The sequence below is a fragment of the Leptopilina heterotoma genome, unplaced genomic scaffold (assembly GCF_015476425.1).
Source record: "Leptopilina heterotoma isolate Lh14 unplaced genomic scaffold, ASM1547642v1 Lhet_107, whole genome shotgun sequence".
NCBI lineage: Eukaryota > Metazoa > Arthropoda > Insecta > Hymenoptera > Figitidae > Leptopilina > Leptopilina heterotoma.
The window spans coordinates 185,391-202,148 of NW_025110824.1; the positions used below are offsets into that span (position 1 = coordinate 185,391).

The window sequence follows — 16,758 nt, forward strand, 5'->3', positions numbered from 1 at the left end:
CCATATTAGATCCTTCATTTATATTTCAAAAATCTGACTTTAAATTCGTAATCAGCGACCCCAAAAACCTCTCAATACCAAGTTTCGTAAAAATTCAAGAATTTTTGTAAAAACACGACCGCCATATTTGATCCGCCATTTTGTATTTTGATAATCTGCCTCTTAGTTCGTAATCAGCAAACCCAATAAAGCCTTAATACCGAGATTGAGGTAAATCTGTTAATATTTATTGAATTTTATTTGTCACGTAAAATCTGATATGTATTTTGAGGTTAGAAGGTCGTAAAATTAATTAAATTTGTATGATTGCTTGATTTTAACGACTAAATGTCATTTTCTCCGAAAATTTCATTTGTATTTTGATGAACGGGAAATAAAACGCATCAGGTCATGTGAACCAAGTAGGGAACATGTCATGATTATATTACTACAAGAAAAAATTGCAAATCGATTTATGAATATTTATTTATAAATCAGTTTTTACTTGTGGGGTCATCAACCTATCTATAAAAGAATTATAATATTTAAATATTAAATATTTGCAATTTTTAGAGTTACTGGCGGAGAACTCTTTGAGGACATCGTTGCCCGAGAATTTTACAGTGAAGCTGATGCTTCGCATTGTATTCAACAAATTCTAGAAAGTGTTCACCACTGCCATTTCAACGGGGTCGTACACAGGGATCTTAAGGTTATTATAATAATGACTGATATTTTAAACGTTTTATGTGACATTTCGTTTAACAAGGTTAATGTGAATACAAATTGTACTTAGTGTGTATAGACCAACGTGACTTTGACGATTGACTTCATACAATTAGCCATCAATTGCGTACAAATAAAATACAGTGTCGTGTATATGAAAAACTATAATCGGGTTCTTGACATACAGTTTGAAATGTGAACCAAATTTTGATAACAATTACATAGATAAAAATATTAGTTGATTCTAAAATAACAAGGTTGATTAAGGGGGAAGTCTACTGTGACAAGGGAAAAAACAGGCCGATTTTTGCGGATTTTTTTCTAACAAAATATGACTGGTACATTAAATTAAATTAAACCGCCATCTTTATTATATATGGACGTCCACATGAAAAGGGCCCGAGAGTCAATACTATGTAGATGACAACCATATTTTGTTTTTGATCACCCAGACGTAAGATTTCATGTACACCGTTTGTGCACCTAAAAAAGGACGGGCTTGCGCTTGAAGGAGTCCCACGACGGCAATTTTGAATATTTCGACTTAAAATTTTTTTTACAAATACTTGAATATATAATAAAGATGACGGTTTAATTTAATTTAATGTACCAGTCATATTTTGTTAGAAAAAAAATCCGCAAAAATCGGCCTGTTTTTTCCCTTGTCACAGTAGATTTCCCCCTTAAGACAAACGTTGATTTTATTAATTTCTATTTGTTAAATTTGATTTTTATTCCAAACTCTTATTATTTCAGCCCGAGAATTTGCTTCTCGCTAGTAAAGCGAAGGGGGCAGCTGTAAAATTAGCAGATTTTGGATTAGCCATTGAAGTTCAGGGTGACGCACAGGCATGGTATGGTAAGTAGTAATTATAAAATACGAACCTTGTTAACTTAAGATCGAAGAAATGTTCTAAATTGGTCTCTAAAACTTTGGATACTTATTCTCGGATAGCTGGAGATTTAGACAAAGAATTTGATTTATTTTACCGTCTAAAGTAAGATAAACATTTCATTGGTTGGTTATACTTAATAAATAAACAAATCCCTAAAGAAACTGGTAGAATTATTAATCTATAACAATGTGAGTCTAAAAGTTTATAAATCTAGTAACGGAAAAAAACAATTTGATAAGATAAAGATAAGAAGCTTGAGAGGAAATGTTTCAAAGGACTTTTTTTAAAATTAGGTTTTGCTGGAACGCCCGGCTATCTCAGTCCAGAGGTTTTAAAAAAGGAACCTTATGGCAAACCAGTAGATATATGGGCATGTGGGGTGATCCTTTACATCTTATTGGTCGGTTATCCTCCATTTTGGGACGAGGACCAACACCGATTGTATCAACAGATCAAACAAGGATCGTATGATGTAAGTTTAACATTTTTAACTTCAATGGCGACATTTTTTGTCTAGTATTTAATAGATATTAATTATAGATTTATTAATTAATTATTAATTATCTCTAGTATCCCACGCCAGAATGGGATACTGTCACACCAGAGGCAAAGAATCTCATCAATCAAATGCTCACAGTTAATCCAAGCAAAAGGATCACCGCAAGTGATGCCCTTAAACACCCATGGATCTGCGTACGTGATTTGCATTATTCTTTCAATTTTCCACATCACGTCTAGCAAATTATTTTAAGCTAACGATAACCTAATTTCTTGTGTTACAGCAACGAGAACGTGTTGCATCTGTTGTCCATAGACAAGAGACTGTAGACTGCTTGAAGAAATTTAATGCTAGGCGCAAATTAAAGGTAAGTTATTGAAATTTTTAATCGTTTTTTTTGTATTCCTCCTAAAGGCTGATAATAAAAAAAGCTACTGCAGACAAGATGTTTGTTGCAGCTCAAAATAAGACAATAACGTCGCTAATGATCCGTAAGTTTCTCATTTTACGAATGAGTTTCTTCAGGTTTTTTCAATGTGAGGTAATATTTTTTTGTGGTATTTTATAATCACTTGTGTTCTAAGAATAAAACTCTACAAGGGAATTCTTTTTCTCATTAGCCGCTTGTTTGAAATCAATGTATTATTTATTGAGTTGTGAGTTCATGAAATTTGCATCTATATTGTACATTCCGACCGTGAACCCTGGCCTCACAGACTCTTTGCTGCTTCATATTAATGTCAAATACGGTCTCTCATCTCAAAAATATCTCTCCTCACTGGGATGTGAAAAAAAATTCAAGGATGACGAAAGAAAATATATAGAAATGTTAGAAAATAAAAAAAATTTCGTCTTATAAACTTCTCTTTTTTGGTGAAATAAAGAAAAATTGAAAATTAAAAATAAAACACTTTTATCAACTAAAGTCATGGGGTTCCTTTCTCTAAGACGTCACTGTCACTGATTGTGAGCACAATAGTATTGCCACAAGTCAGTTTGTCCCGAATTCTCGCTGTGAAACGTACCAGGAGAGAAACTGACGTATTTCTCAAGATCTTAATCATTTTTCTGACGCAATTCGATTTCTTATAATCTTTTATATATCTCAAAAAATAATCATTTTTCCACTTTTATTGTTTGATATTTTTGAAAAAAGGAAATTTTTTCTAAAAGAAAGTATGGAGAGAAATAAAATTATCAACGTTTAAGAGATTTAAAATAAGACTATTGTTTGTTTGTAAAAAGTTTCGAAGGGTATATTTAATTTTTATTATCGAATTGAAACTATTTCAAAAGTAGCGGATTTTTATTGTGACAGTGAGGTTTTTTTTGTAAAGCTGTTGCTGAGAAAAGAATCATTTTTTTAGTGACACTATTCAGCAGAATGGGAAAAAATCCATCTCTCACTGAATGTTTCCATCAAAATTGAATTTCCGCTCTGAGGACTCTAACATTTCTTGTCAATATCGACATGAAGGCACTGAAAAACAAACTCTTCTTTTGCAAGCAGAACGAGGCCACAATTCCAGAGGTTAAGACACTGTTTTGACAAGTATATTTTAAGGAAATCAAAATATTGCCCAAACTTTATGTCTGTTCTTAAGTAGAAAAGAAGTGTTTCCTGCTTACGGTCAGTGAAGATTTCTGATCTTTCTTCTTGTCTTGATTGATTTGACCAACTTTAATATAATTTGTATTATTTTCCATTATAACTATTTCTGTATTTTTTCTGCTGTCTCTGTCTCATCCGTCAAATTTTTGGTATAGAGCGGAATCTCCCCTAAGATTATTTTAATTTGGCGATGTTGTCATTGAACAATTGATACGTTAGGTTCATTACTAAAAACCCTGTTACAAGTACTTGTTCTCGAAATAGTTACTGAGAGTGAATACTACTACTGCGTTTCCACTAAGCATTCAGCTTGTAATCTCAAAAAGGGAATGCAGGCGGGATGTTATCTGTTCGGCTTGTTCTGAAGCTTTTGATAAGGTTGTTCGTGTATGTTATAAAATCTAAAAGGGAGCTTTACCTTCTTTGAGAAAATGCAGTCACCAATATTCATTGTATCCGCCTTCTTCGTTAAAATTACCTTTTTTTCTAACTGATTATTTCTCTACTCTCGATTCCATCAGCAACACCTGCACAACTTCAACAAGTGATGTTGTTATTTTCAACTCTACCTTATAAAATAATGACTTATTCCACTAGAAAAAGAATGGCGAATGGCTACTAAGTCCTAAAAATTGCAAACAATGACTAATATCTAATGAGTCAACCATTGTTTGCAATTTTTAGGACCTATCTTACAAATTGTGGTTCTGCATCAAATAACTCGATCTACACGTTATTCGGAATCCGCTGTTTAAGCCAAACTCTAGAGTTAGTTCGATACTTTAATAGATCGGAATTTTATTGGTTTAAATAGAAACTACATATGTAAACTTAAAAATTTTTCTTTAATTTTATGTTTCCGACAAGAATTGCGGTCTTTATCGTGCCAACCGTTTTTTTAAGTCCAGATGTGCACCGCCGTCAACAATTAATTATAACTTCTACAATTGTTAATATTTCTTGTCAAACATTTTTTTACAAATGCTTTAAATATGTACAAAAACATCTCAAAAAGCCCGGAAGTCTAAGTTATTTTTCTCCTTCTAAAAAAAATTATTTAAAAAAGCGCAATTTTGAGGCCTTCTAAAGTAGGATCCCTCCTAAACTGAAGTCCCAAAAATACTAGCTTTACAAGTGTCTCCGTGGAAATTTTCTATCATACTATAAACTTATACTAAATTTTACGCCTACAGAATGACTTAAAAATTAAGAGTATTCGCATTTGCCTGGACCACCCGTCTAATGGGTTTTCTCGCCAGTGGAGAGGGAAACTGTAGAAAACCTCACCGAGTACAACCGGTTTATCGACAGTTGAGTTCTAATGGTGTATACCGGACAATAATCGACAGTGCACATCATTATACCTCGACTAAGAGAGGTTTTCTTTAGTTTTTCTCTCCACTGGCGAGAAAACCCATTTGGCGGGTGGTCTAGGCAAATGCGAATACTCTTAATTTTCAAGTCGTTCTGTAGGCGCAAAAATTTAGTATAAGTTATAGTATGTAAGAAAATTTCCACGGGAACACTTGTAACGCTAGTATTAAGGCAAAAGACGAGTGTATAAATAAAAAATAAATTTCAAAAATCACCAAAATTAAAATAATTTAACTCATCTTTTTCCTTATTTCACAGGGCGCTATTTTGACAACGATGATTGCAACGCGGAACTTTTCCAGTAAGTATGATACACAGGGTAAGTACCTCCGGCCCTCTTCAGCGTTTCATGGATTAGGACAAAATTTTGTATTCACTTCCTATTCATTATATATGTGTGCCTCTCAAAAAAACCTCTGTCTGCTCAAGTGTGAGCATTATTATAATTCCTAAAATTATCTAATTGAGCGTATTCTTGAGTGGGGAAAATTTATATAGAAATTTTAGCATTAAAGTGACATGAGAAGGGAGAGGCGAATTGTACTAGAGCAGGCAGAGGACTCCTATCAATCTATCCATTCAAACATACATCACCATAAATTGCAAAACATATATATCACACTACACTCTTCATGCCACTCTCTTTATAGAGCAAAAACTATAAAATCAGCCTGTGCTGCTTTATCTCCATTTTCTGCAAACTGTCAATTCTCATAGTGAATTCATCTTTTCAATGCAGCAGAACATCGGTACTTGAAGTGAAGCTCGTAAAATATTTTCCATTCATATCCATAACGGAAATCGAAATTTCCCGAGTTTATTTTTGTGGAATTTTAATTTTTTGTGTTAATGATGCTTATCATGAAACATAATAAACCCTTTACATCTTAAAATCCAAATGATTGAAAAGAAGCCTATTTTTGAGCTTAAATCTAGATTAAGTCAATTTTAGGACTTTAAGAATACTCCTAAGACTAAGCTTCAGTCAAAAATGTTTCTAATGTAAACGGATTTAGTCGAAAGTGGACCGAAAGTAAGATTTATTGATGCCAAAAATTTTGACTCTTTTTTATTTGATCCATATTTTTGATATCAATTCGTTGCATTTGATACTTTTATGTTATTGTTGATTCTTTTCAGCTTTATCTAGAGAGTGGTACACAAATTACACTATTTTTGATTGGGGGTCATTAGCCTGACTGCATGTTCGCCCGATTGACATTTTCTAGAAAGAAAAGTGCCCGATACCTTTTGCCCGATTTTGAAAGCCCGAATTTATTTTTTAGGATAAATTCTGTTTGGAAAAGTAATTATTTCCATAAATAATAAAACTCATCAGAGAATTTCAATTAGTTCTAATGCAAATTTAATTGAATTTCTCAAAAATGCCTTTATTCTTGAAGGTTTTATTGAAATTCGTGGAAAGAATTCAATTATTTAAAAATTTGTTAATAAAATTCTTTATAAGAATTCAATTTTAGAAACATTCAATTATTTAATAAATTATATATTATGGTATTTAAATAATTTTTGAGAAAAATCGACAAATTTTGAAAATGATTGCACTACGAATTTTGAATCGAATGATTGAAGTTTGTTTCTTTATATGTGAAGATATGCACTTATGAAAAGACGATTGTTGTAATCATGAAATTGACAATCAGGCATTACGAGTCGGGCCAAAGGAATCGTGTTAATGTCTAGACGGGCTAAGAAATATACGGGCGATAGGAGTCGGGCGAATGGTCGGGAACCCTATTTTTTCCTCTAAAACATGTGACTTATTAAATTAAATTTCAAATCATTTCCTTCTGTAAATTTTTAAGGAAGAATCTGACAAATAATCAGTAGAAAAATTAACCCAATACCATTATTTTGTATTTTAAATTAACTTATTAAAAACAAATTAAATGCATAATTTTTCACCATTTTTAAAATTTTATTTTATAAATTCTAATCCATCAGATTCTTTCTTAAGGGGTAACACCACTCTAGAGGCAGAAAAAAAGACCTATATGATTTATTTTGGGAAAATGAAAAAAGAAATAGGATTTCTTTTTAGAGGGTTTATTAACCCTTTAACGACGAGATGTGCTACTTTTCAACATGAAATTCAATCTCTTACAATTAGTAGAAAAAAGCCATAAAAGTTTTTAAAAGTCCATACCCTACTATTTTTGGGGTCGCTCTTTCGAATGGTGTGGTCAAAATTTTCAAAAAATGATATTTAACCCTTCTTTTTTCAAAAATACTAAAAAAAGTCAAGTTTTTTTAATGTAATTTTTTTCAAAAGAATTTTTTTCTGTATCATAACGCTTTTCAAATAGAACAAAAAGTATCAAAAACGTGTTCCCGATAGTTGTACTTGAAAAATATTCATTTCTAAATTTTATTTTTTTCGATTTTGAATTTAAAATGGCGCTTGAAGGACAAAAATTTTTTCTTATTTTACGTAAGATGACAAACTTTTTCAAAATTGCTCAAATCTGATTGAAATTTGTTGCTCAGGGGTTTTCGTGGTCGCTGATTACGAATCTGATGTCCATTTGCCAAAATTCAAAATGGCGAATCCAATATGGCGGATGACTTTTTAAAAAATTGATCGGATTCGCTTGAAACTCGTTACTCGGGGGTTTTCGGGGTCGCTGGTTACAAATCCGATGTTAGTTTTTAAAAATTCAAAATGGCGGATCTAATATGGCGGACGAAATACAAAAATTGTTCAGATTTGCTTGAATCTTGTTACTCGGGGGTTTTTGGGGTAGCTGATTACGAATTTGATATCAGATTTTCAAAATTCAAAATGGCGGATCCAATACGAAAGATGACTTTTTTAATAATTGATTGGATTCGCTTGAAATTTGTTACTCTGCGGTTTTTGGGTTTGATAATGACGAATCTGACGTTAGATTCAACAAATTCAAAGTGGCCAAAGTATAATGAAAGACTAATTTTTTAATTTACTCAGGTTTGCTTGAAATGTGTTAGTGTGGTATTTTTAGGGTGGCTGATTACGAATATGAAGTCACATTCCAAAAATTAAAAATGGCGGAATTATTATACTCTTTTTGCTCTGACTCTACCAGTATCAACTTATCTATATTTCACAATATGTGACAGGAAAATTTAAAAGTGATCTATGGTACGAGAAAATCGATGTTAGTTTTTCAAAATTCAAAATGGCGGAACGAATATGGCAGACGACATTAAAAAATTAGTCGGATTCACTTGAATTTTGTTACTCTAGGGTTTTCGGGTCCACTGATTGCGAATCCGATGTTCGTTTTTAAAAATTCAAAATGCTTGGTATAAAATAGCTCTACGAATTGGTAAGGATATTTTTTACACCTCGTCTGCCTTATCGATTCCACCATTTTGAATTTTGAAAAACTAACATCGGATTCGCAACCAGCAACTCCAAAAACCCACGAGTAACGTGTTTCAATCAGGTTTGAGATATTTTGAAAAATTCGTCCGCCATTCTGGATCCGGCATATTGAATTTTTTTAATCTAACGTCAGATTCGTCATTATCGAACCCAAAAACCGCAGAGTAACAAATTTCAAGCGAATCCGATTAATTCTTAAAAAAGTCATCTGTCATATTGATCAGCGACCCCGATAACCCCCGAGTAACGAGTTTCAAGCGAATTCGATCAATTTTTTAAAAAAGTCATCCGCCATATTGGATCCGCCATTTTGAATTTTGGCAAATGGACATCAGATTCGTAATCAGCGACCACGAAAACCCCTGAGCAACAAATTTCAATTAGATTTGAGCAATTTTGAAAAAGTTTGTCATCTTACGTAAAATAAGAAAAAATTTTTGTCCTTCAAGCGCCATTTTAAATTCAAAATCGAAAAAAATAAAATTTAGAAATGAATATTTTTCAAGTACAACTATCGGGAACACGTTTTTGATACTTTTTGTTCTATTTGAAAAGCGTTAAGACACAGAAAAAAATTCTTTTGAAAAAAATTACATTAAAAAACTTGACTTTTTTTAGTATTTTTGAAAAAACAAGGGTTAAATATCATTTTTTGAAAATTTTGACCACACCATTCGAAAGAGCGACCCCAAAAATAGTAAGGTATGGACTTTTAAAAACTTTTATGGCTTTTTTCTACTAATTGTAAGAGATTGAATTTCATGTTGAAAAGTAGCACATCTCGTCGTTAAAGGGTTAAATACATATTCAAATAAACAATTTTTTTATTACCAAAACAGGAGGACTGTTTTCTTAAAAAGTATATTACCTGGAACAGAAAATCAAGAAATTTCATAATCTTGTGACAAATTTTAAATAAATAACAAGTTAAATTCAAAGAGGTGAACATGTATTGATAATATTCAATTAATTTCAGAAAATATTACAACGTCTATTTTTTTTAGTATACAAAAAGAAAGTCACTCCACATTCAACATCACATTCACTCTTTTCAAGAATAAATAGCCATTTATAAAAATTCTGATCAGAAATAAAAATTACTAATAATTGTCGCTCGATTCCGGGTCAAAATAACAATTCTCGAACGAATCCTATCGTTCGTCGTGGGATTTCAGCTTCGCAAATTCGTGCGTCTTGCAGTCAATCAGGAGATTCAGCCAATATGGAGACGATGATTAACAAAGTAATTTCACGTAGAAATCTGGATTATTATCTGTTTCAGCTTGGCGAGTTATTTTTCCTTAAACAATATTTTGTATCGTCGGCGTTGAGATTAGCAACAACAGGCAAATCTTCACGCTATGTCGTTTAATCGTTATACACAAGCCGCTATAATAAAATTACCACCAACCCTTTAGGGCGTCGTGACAAATATCTGGATTAGCCAGTTAAACTTTCTCTCCTCGCACCTAACGACGTGCTCGGAGTCGTTGACCACACTGCTGATTTTTCCTTTTCGACAGAAATTCGACAATACTTCACATACATTTCGCACTCACACTCCTATTACTTCAAACTTGTCCGTTTAAAGGCGCAAACTCATCTTACTATGAATTCGTATCGCTACAATCTATATTATTACTTTTGGTAGTACGTACGGGATTTTTTTATATCAATTTTTGTAAAAATGGCGCACTTTTTGAGTAAAATAATCGATTATGAAATTTCTTGGTTTTCTGTTCCAGGTCTTATACTTTTCAAGAAAACAGTCCTCCCGTTTTCGTAATAAAATTAAAAATTGTCGATTTGAATATATGTCATCTGTCACCGTCATTTTGTAGTAAAATTTAACCCTTAAAGCGCACACTTACGAATCCATCCTCAAACCGCACACTGGGTGTGCGACACCCGGGGACTTTAAAGTGTGTTTTCCAAGCTGGAATAGGATATTATCTTTTAGAAAAATTATCTTATATAGCTCACCACATCTATTTGAAGGAAAATAGGTTTCATAATGATTTATTTAATCTTAATAGTTAAAAAAAAAATTTTAACTATTGAAATTACCTAAAACCGAAAACTGGGTGTCAGCCACGCAGACATTTTTCGCCGTCAATTTCATAAAGTTATCAAATACACAAAGATACTTGGGAGACTAATGTCACTCACGGAACATAAAGTTAAGTACAAAATGTACCGTCCAATGGCGACACATGTTCAATTTTTACGAATTTAAACGAGATATTAGAGTAAAAAGCTAGACCAAGTCAAGATTCAAGACTCGAAAATTATCGTTAAATACATTGTAGGTTTAGAAAAATACGAAAAAAATAACACTTGAATAAGTTGTTATTTCATAAAATATAGTAATATTACATTTGTATATTATGGAATTACTCTGTGAATTTTAGTTATAAAGTTAAAATTGTAGTTTAATGTGAAATATATGACCACTAAAATTTTCATCAATTTAAACACGCATAGAAAGGGTTTGCTGTGGCAGCGAACATTTTGCTGCTACAGCAAACATTGTTCGTTGAAATAAGGACAGCGAAAAAGTTCGCTGTGAGATCAAACAAGTTCGCTATGACAGCAAACTTGCATACAGTTTTACTACACTGAAAAAAATGATATTGTCGATTTTGTCATACTGGTACACTGAGAGAAATGAATGGTTAGAGCAACTACTTTTTTATTAGTAAAAGTAAAATTTATTCTCCCGTCTATTTAGTTAGTAAAATCTAGTAATTTTGCCAGTAAGTTTTAATATTTTGCATGTCTAACGTAACTCTTTAGAATTAGTAAATGTGAAATAGTAAACTGCATCCACAAAAATAGTTGGCTTTACCATTTTCGTTAGTAAACGAAAAAAAAATGTCGGCTTGACATATGACGCATAACATAGTGTTGTCCTCTTAGTGCATTTGTTAAAGTTTAATGTGGTTATTTGTTTATAACTTTTTGTTATTTTTGTGATAAGAAGAATATCGAGTGTGTGGAAACTGATGAAACTGTCAGAAGAGATATGGAGAGTCGAAGAATGTAAAGGACGTGTAATAAGTGCAACTTGTGAATATTTTATATACTCGAAGAAAAAGTGCAGTGTTATTTTTGTAAGGATAACGATAATTACTTTTCTAATATTATTCGCACATTAAAAAAATATTTTTATCATGTCTTTTTAGTGTGTGAATAATATTAGATAAATAATTGTTGTTATATATTTATTTATTGTAAAATGAACTAAGTAAATGTACCTATTAGAACTTTCATTAGTGGTCCCTACCAACTAAAATAGTTACCTTTACTAATAGAAAATGGTAAATCTTTTACTATTTAAAAATGGTATCTCCAACTATCCAATTAGCAGCAGTATAGTTTACTAACCAAAATGATTTCTGTTCTTCAAATACAGTATTGGTGTTCTTCACATACATATTACTTTCTCTCACATACATATGGCTGTTCTACAGTGCGTATAGCTAAAACAGCAATACTGTATGGCTGTCTCATATCCACCAATATAATATGTGACTATTGGCCATATTTATGGCAGTATCATAAATATATTTTTTTCAGTGTAATGTTTGCTATCACAGCTAACATGTTCGCTGCCACTGCAAACTTCTTAGCTGTGGCAGCTAATTTTCAGAGATTTCACAGCAAAAATCTGTTTACTGCTGCAGCTAATTTCTTTTTTTCCGTAAATTCATGGAAAAAATAAAATGTTTTGACACTTAACTTTTTTGCAATTTTTCAATCTACCATATTTAAGTCTTGAATAGAAAAAAAAAGTTTTTAAATTATTGATCATATAGCAAAATCTAAAGATAAAATTATGCCAACAAGAACTAGTATTCCTGCACGGAAAAAAAGAAATTACCTGCAGCAGTAAACAGATGTTTGCTGAGAAATCTCTGAAAATTAGCAACCACAGCTAATAACCAAACTAGTAAGCAAACTTCTTAGTTTGCAGTGGCAGCGAACATGTTAGCTGTGATAGCAAACATTAGTAAAAATTTATGCGAGTTTGCTGTCATACTGAACTTGTTTGATCTCACAGCGAACTTTTTCGCTGTCCCTATTTCAACGAACAAGGTTTGCTGTTTAATTTAATATCTTCAAAGGTTGATGAACACCAAAATCAGACCTTTTTCTTAAATGCTGGAAATTTAATACTTATTCCAGTATCTTTGATAAAATTCTCTGATTTTCTTGAATAATTTGTTTTCCTAATTTTTTACTAAATTTCCTGATTTTCTGACCTATAAAAGCCTTATTAATTGAAAAAATATCGAGACTTCAAGATGAGACAAGATTCTATGTCTCAAGACAAGAATTTTTCGAGACAAGACTCTTTGTTCGTCTTCACATTTCAAGACGAGATGAGATTGAGAAGAATCTCGTCTTTTCTCGTCTTGCGGCACCACTAGTATTTAATAAACCCTCTACACGGAGAAAAATAAATAGTAATAATTATACTATTTTCGACGAAAAATTACTACTTTTAAGTAGTAATTTTGAAACTGCTCGAAAAATAGTAACTTTTGCTTCGTATTCAAACGATTTTTACTTTTTTGAAAAAGTATAATTTACTTCAAGGAATCTAAATTTTATTAAAAGCCGAGTAATATTTAAAATGTCCCGAGCAATTAATACTCTGAGCGAAGCAACTTTTATTACGAATCAGAGCAATTATTACTATTTCGGTAAAGATTTTTACTCGTAAAAGTAGTAATCCGTACCCACACAATGACGCGCCTCACACCGACGGGCGAAACGAATGCCGGCGCGCCTGCGCGTCTGTCCACGCCGTGACGAAAAAAAATGCTGATGTAGAGAGCTATATTGTCTCGTTTTATTTTAATAAATTAAAATAAAATAATCAGTGCGTTCAAAAAATATTTTTTCAAGTAATTAACACTGTGCATGTGTATTATTATTCATTATTCATAAGTTTTACTTTTTTTTCACATTCATACTTACAATTAACAACTTAACATATCGGAAAATCTTAACATCTATACAGTTTCGAACCCTACCTAACTTATATCTAACGCAACCTAAAATCGCACGCATTTATACTAAGCCTCTCGGCTACGCAATCGCTATGGAGAAAATTTCGTGTTACCCGCATATATCTCTTTTCGATAAAGTGAATCATAAATTATATTTATTTAGATAAGTTACTGAATTAAAATATAAACATTTATGATAATAATAATAATAAACAGTATTATTAATTTAAAATTACTTATTTAAATTATTAGATTATAATGTTAATGATTTTATTTCTTTATATATTTTTTATTAATTAATTAGTAATTCATTAAAAATTAATTAACTAATTATTAAGTGATTATACATGAATTGCATACTTTGGAAATTAATAAATAATTAAAATGCATATAGGAATTAAAAATTAAATAAGTTAACTAAACATTTTTCTTTGTTTATAAGTTTATTGAAAATATTGTTGTTGTATAACAAAAAGTACACTTAATGAGTATTATATTGCACATTTGCGACATAATCAATATAAGATATATACAAACTATAAAATACAAAATAGAAAATGTTAAATTAAAACCATTTTTTGGCAATGTACTCTTGACTATTTCCAAGGCGTGTCATGTACGTGATTTTTGCTTGAGATAAACAAAATTGTCCAAATAACTGACCCGTGCTACACGTGCTTCTTGTAACCTAGAAATGTTGGATCACTTTGACGTCAGGTTACGGTCGCTGCGCATGACAGTAGTGACGTGATCACACACATAGGTGTGTAACAGTAGTGGTACGGATTACTACTTTTACGAGTAAAAAGTTTGTTCTGCAATAGTAAAAGTTGCTTCTTGCAGAAGCAATCTTTATTTTCCGCAGTATTAATTATTAGAATTTCTACAAGTAATATTTACAACATATCGAATGTAAAAAGTAATACAAAATTTAATAAAATTTACAATGACGATGTAAAAATTAAAATTCTTAAAGCAATTTTTAAACGTGACTACTGTAATAATTACTATTAGTAATTTTTACTACCAAAAATAGTAATTTTTACTTCATGCGAAGTACATTTTACTATGAATAGTAATTTTTAATATAAAAGTAGAATTATTACTATTCCATAGGAACTTTTACTAGAAACTCAGCACCATTTTTCTCCGTGTAAAAATAAATCCTATTCCTTTTTCCATTACTTCAAAAATAAATCATCAAATATAGGTCTTTTTTCTGCCTCTAGAATGGTGTTGCCCCTTAAAGAATTGAGCTAAAATGTAGAGAAGAAGGATATTTATTATCCTTCCCAAGCAAAAATTGACAACTGGCGCAGTACTGCGCCAGTACTGCCCAGTACTGGCCGCCATGTTTGAACCAGTACTGGCATTTGACCGAAATGATAACGCTTTTCAGTACTGGTTTGATGTTACTGGCGCAGTACTGGCAGCCAGTACTGGTTTAGTTCCCGTGTAGAAAAATCTTCTTGCGCTGGCCTGAATCAGACCAGACCATCTATTTTCCAATATAGTGGAAAATTTATTTAAATTCAATGTTAATATAATAAAAAAAATTAATTTATATTTACAAACATGTAATAATCCCCAACTTTTAACTTTTAATCAAATTAATGTTTACAACGCATAATAATCGCAAACCTATAACGAAATAAAATTTGACACTGCGAGGAATCGAACCCACGACCTACGGACTTCTAGCCTAACACTCTAACCACTACCCTATCGAAGCTACAGGACAATAAATTTTAATTTCCGACACCTTTTACACTTACAGTTAATAAAGAGCGTTTAACTGTGTAATTTAGTTAAATTATTATTTAATTGAACTAAATTCAAAAAAATCAAATTAGTAAATTACCTAATAAATTTCCATAAATTACTTCTAAAATATCCATAAATTACCGACGTTAAATTTTTTAGGTCTAATTTGTGTTATACATATTTTAATAAATTATCGCCAAAATGTTTATAAATTATCGCATAAATTTCCATAAATTACTGAAAAAATTTCCATAAATTACCATAAATTACCAACGTTAAATTTTTTAGTTAAAAATTTATCGTCAAAATTTTTATAAATTATCACATAAATTTCCATAAATTACCGCAAAATTTCCATAAATGACAGAAATCCAAAATTTTAATGATAATTTTTGCTTTACATATATTTACGAATTATTGCGAAAATTTCTATAAATTTCCACAAATTACAGCAAAAATTTCCATAAATGGCTAAAATAAAATTTTTTAATTGTAACTTATGTGGAACATATTTTTATGAATTATTGCAAAAATTTCCATAAATTACTGCATAAATTTCCATTAATTGGTTTCTAACTGACTATTGTCAATTTACCGTGTTAGCAATACTGGCACAGTACTGGCGAAGTACTGGTTTGCCAGTGTTGTTTTCGCAATACTGGCACAGTACTGGCATAGTACTAACATACCAGTCTTAAAGAGCAGTACTGGCGCAGTACAGAAATTTTATTGAAGCCAGTACTGGTGCAATACTGCGCCTGTTGTGAATACTGGCATTTGACAGAAATTTTTGCTTGGGTTATAGTAAAAACTTCTAAAAAAAGATCAAAACGAAAAATTGAATTTAAAAAACTAGTTAAATCGAATAATAATCACAAGTTATTATATTTGATTAATTTAGACAAGGATGTCTCTATTAACAATCACTAAGGAGTGAAATCGTTTTTTTAAATATTTCTTCTTTCAGTTGTTCTCACTCACTTGTCTCGACAGTTATATGATATGCGCATTTTATACTATATATGTTCATCCCATCACTTACATTAAATTGCACTTGGCTCGCACCTCACTTTGCAAGGATCATTGCACATTGCCCAGGAAATTCCTGGTTTTTATAAATCGTCAAAAAGAGAAGAAACATGAATTTCCTATAAAAATGCTCGAGGTTTATGAATAGCAAAAAGTATATTCTCTTTTTTTAAATATTTTACTCTTTTTCCATTTGATGGGTAGGGTAAATGTGGGTACACTGGAGTCTTGGTAATACCGAATGTGATGGCGCTGAAACGGGATGAGGGGTGAAGGGAAGGGTCGTGCTTGACTGGATGATGTCAGTAGCGTACCTATTACTGGATTCTTTTTTCCCCTTGATATAACCTAACCTCAAAATTTTTAGTGAGCTATCGGACAATATTGATTGATTACTTTATTTGACTAAAAATGTAATTTAATAAATCCAAATTATCAATTTTACACTATATTAATGAATTCTAAAGATATAA

General features: G+C 31.3%; 1 protein-coding gene across 1 annotated transcript in view; it reads left to right on the forward strand.

Moving 5' to 3' along the window:
• The window catches only part of LOC122502384 (calcium/calmodulin-dependent protein kinase type II alpha chain-like), a 274,765-nt gene that overhangs the window by 138,964 nt on the left and 119,043 nt on the right, over positions 1-16,758 (forward strand). Inside the window, exons 4-9 of the mRNA XM_043612408.1 lie at positions 553-691; positions 1,462-1,564; positions 1,895-2,073; positions 2,172-2,294; positions 2,384-2,467; positions 5,345-5,405. Coding sequence (XP_043468343.1) covers positions 553-691; positions 1,462-1,564; positions 1,895-2,073; positions 2,172-2,294; positions 2,384-2,467; positions 5,345-5,405 — 689 coding nt within the window. The remainder of the gene's footprint in view (positions 1-552; positions 692-1,461; positions 1,565-1,894; positions 2,074-2,171; positions 2,295-2,383; positions 2,468-5,344; positions 5,406-16,758) is intronic.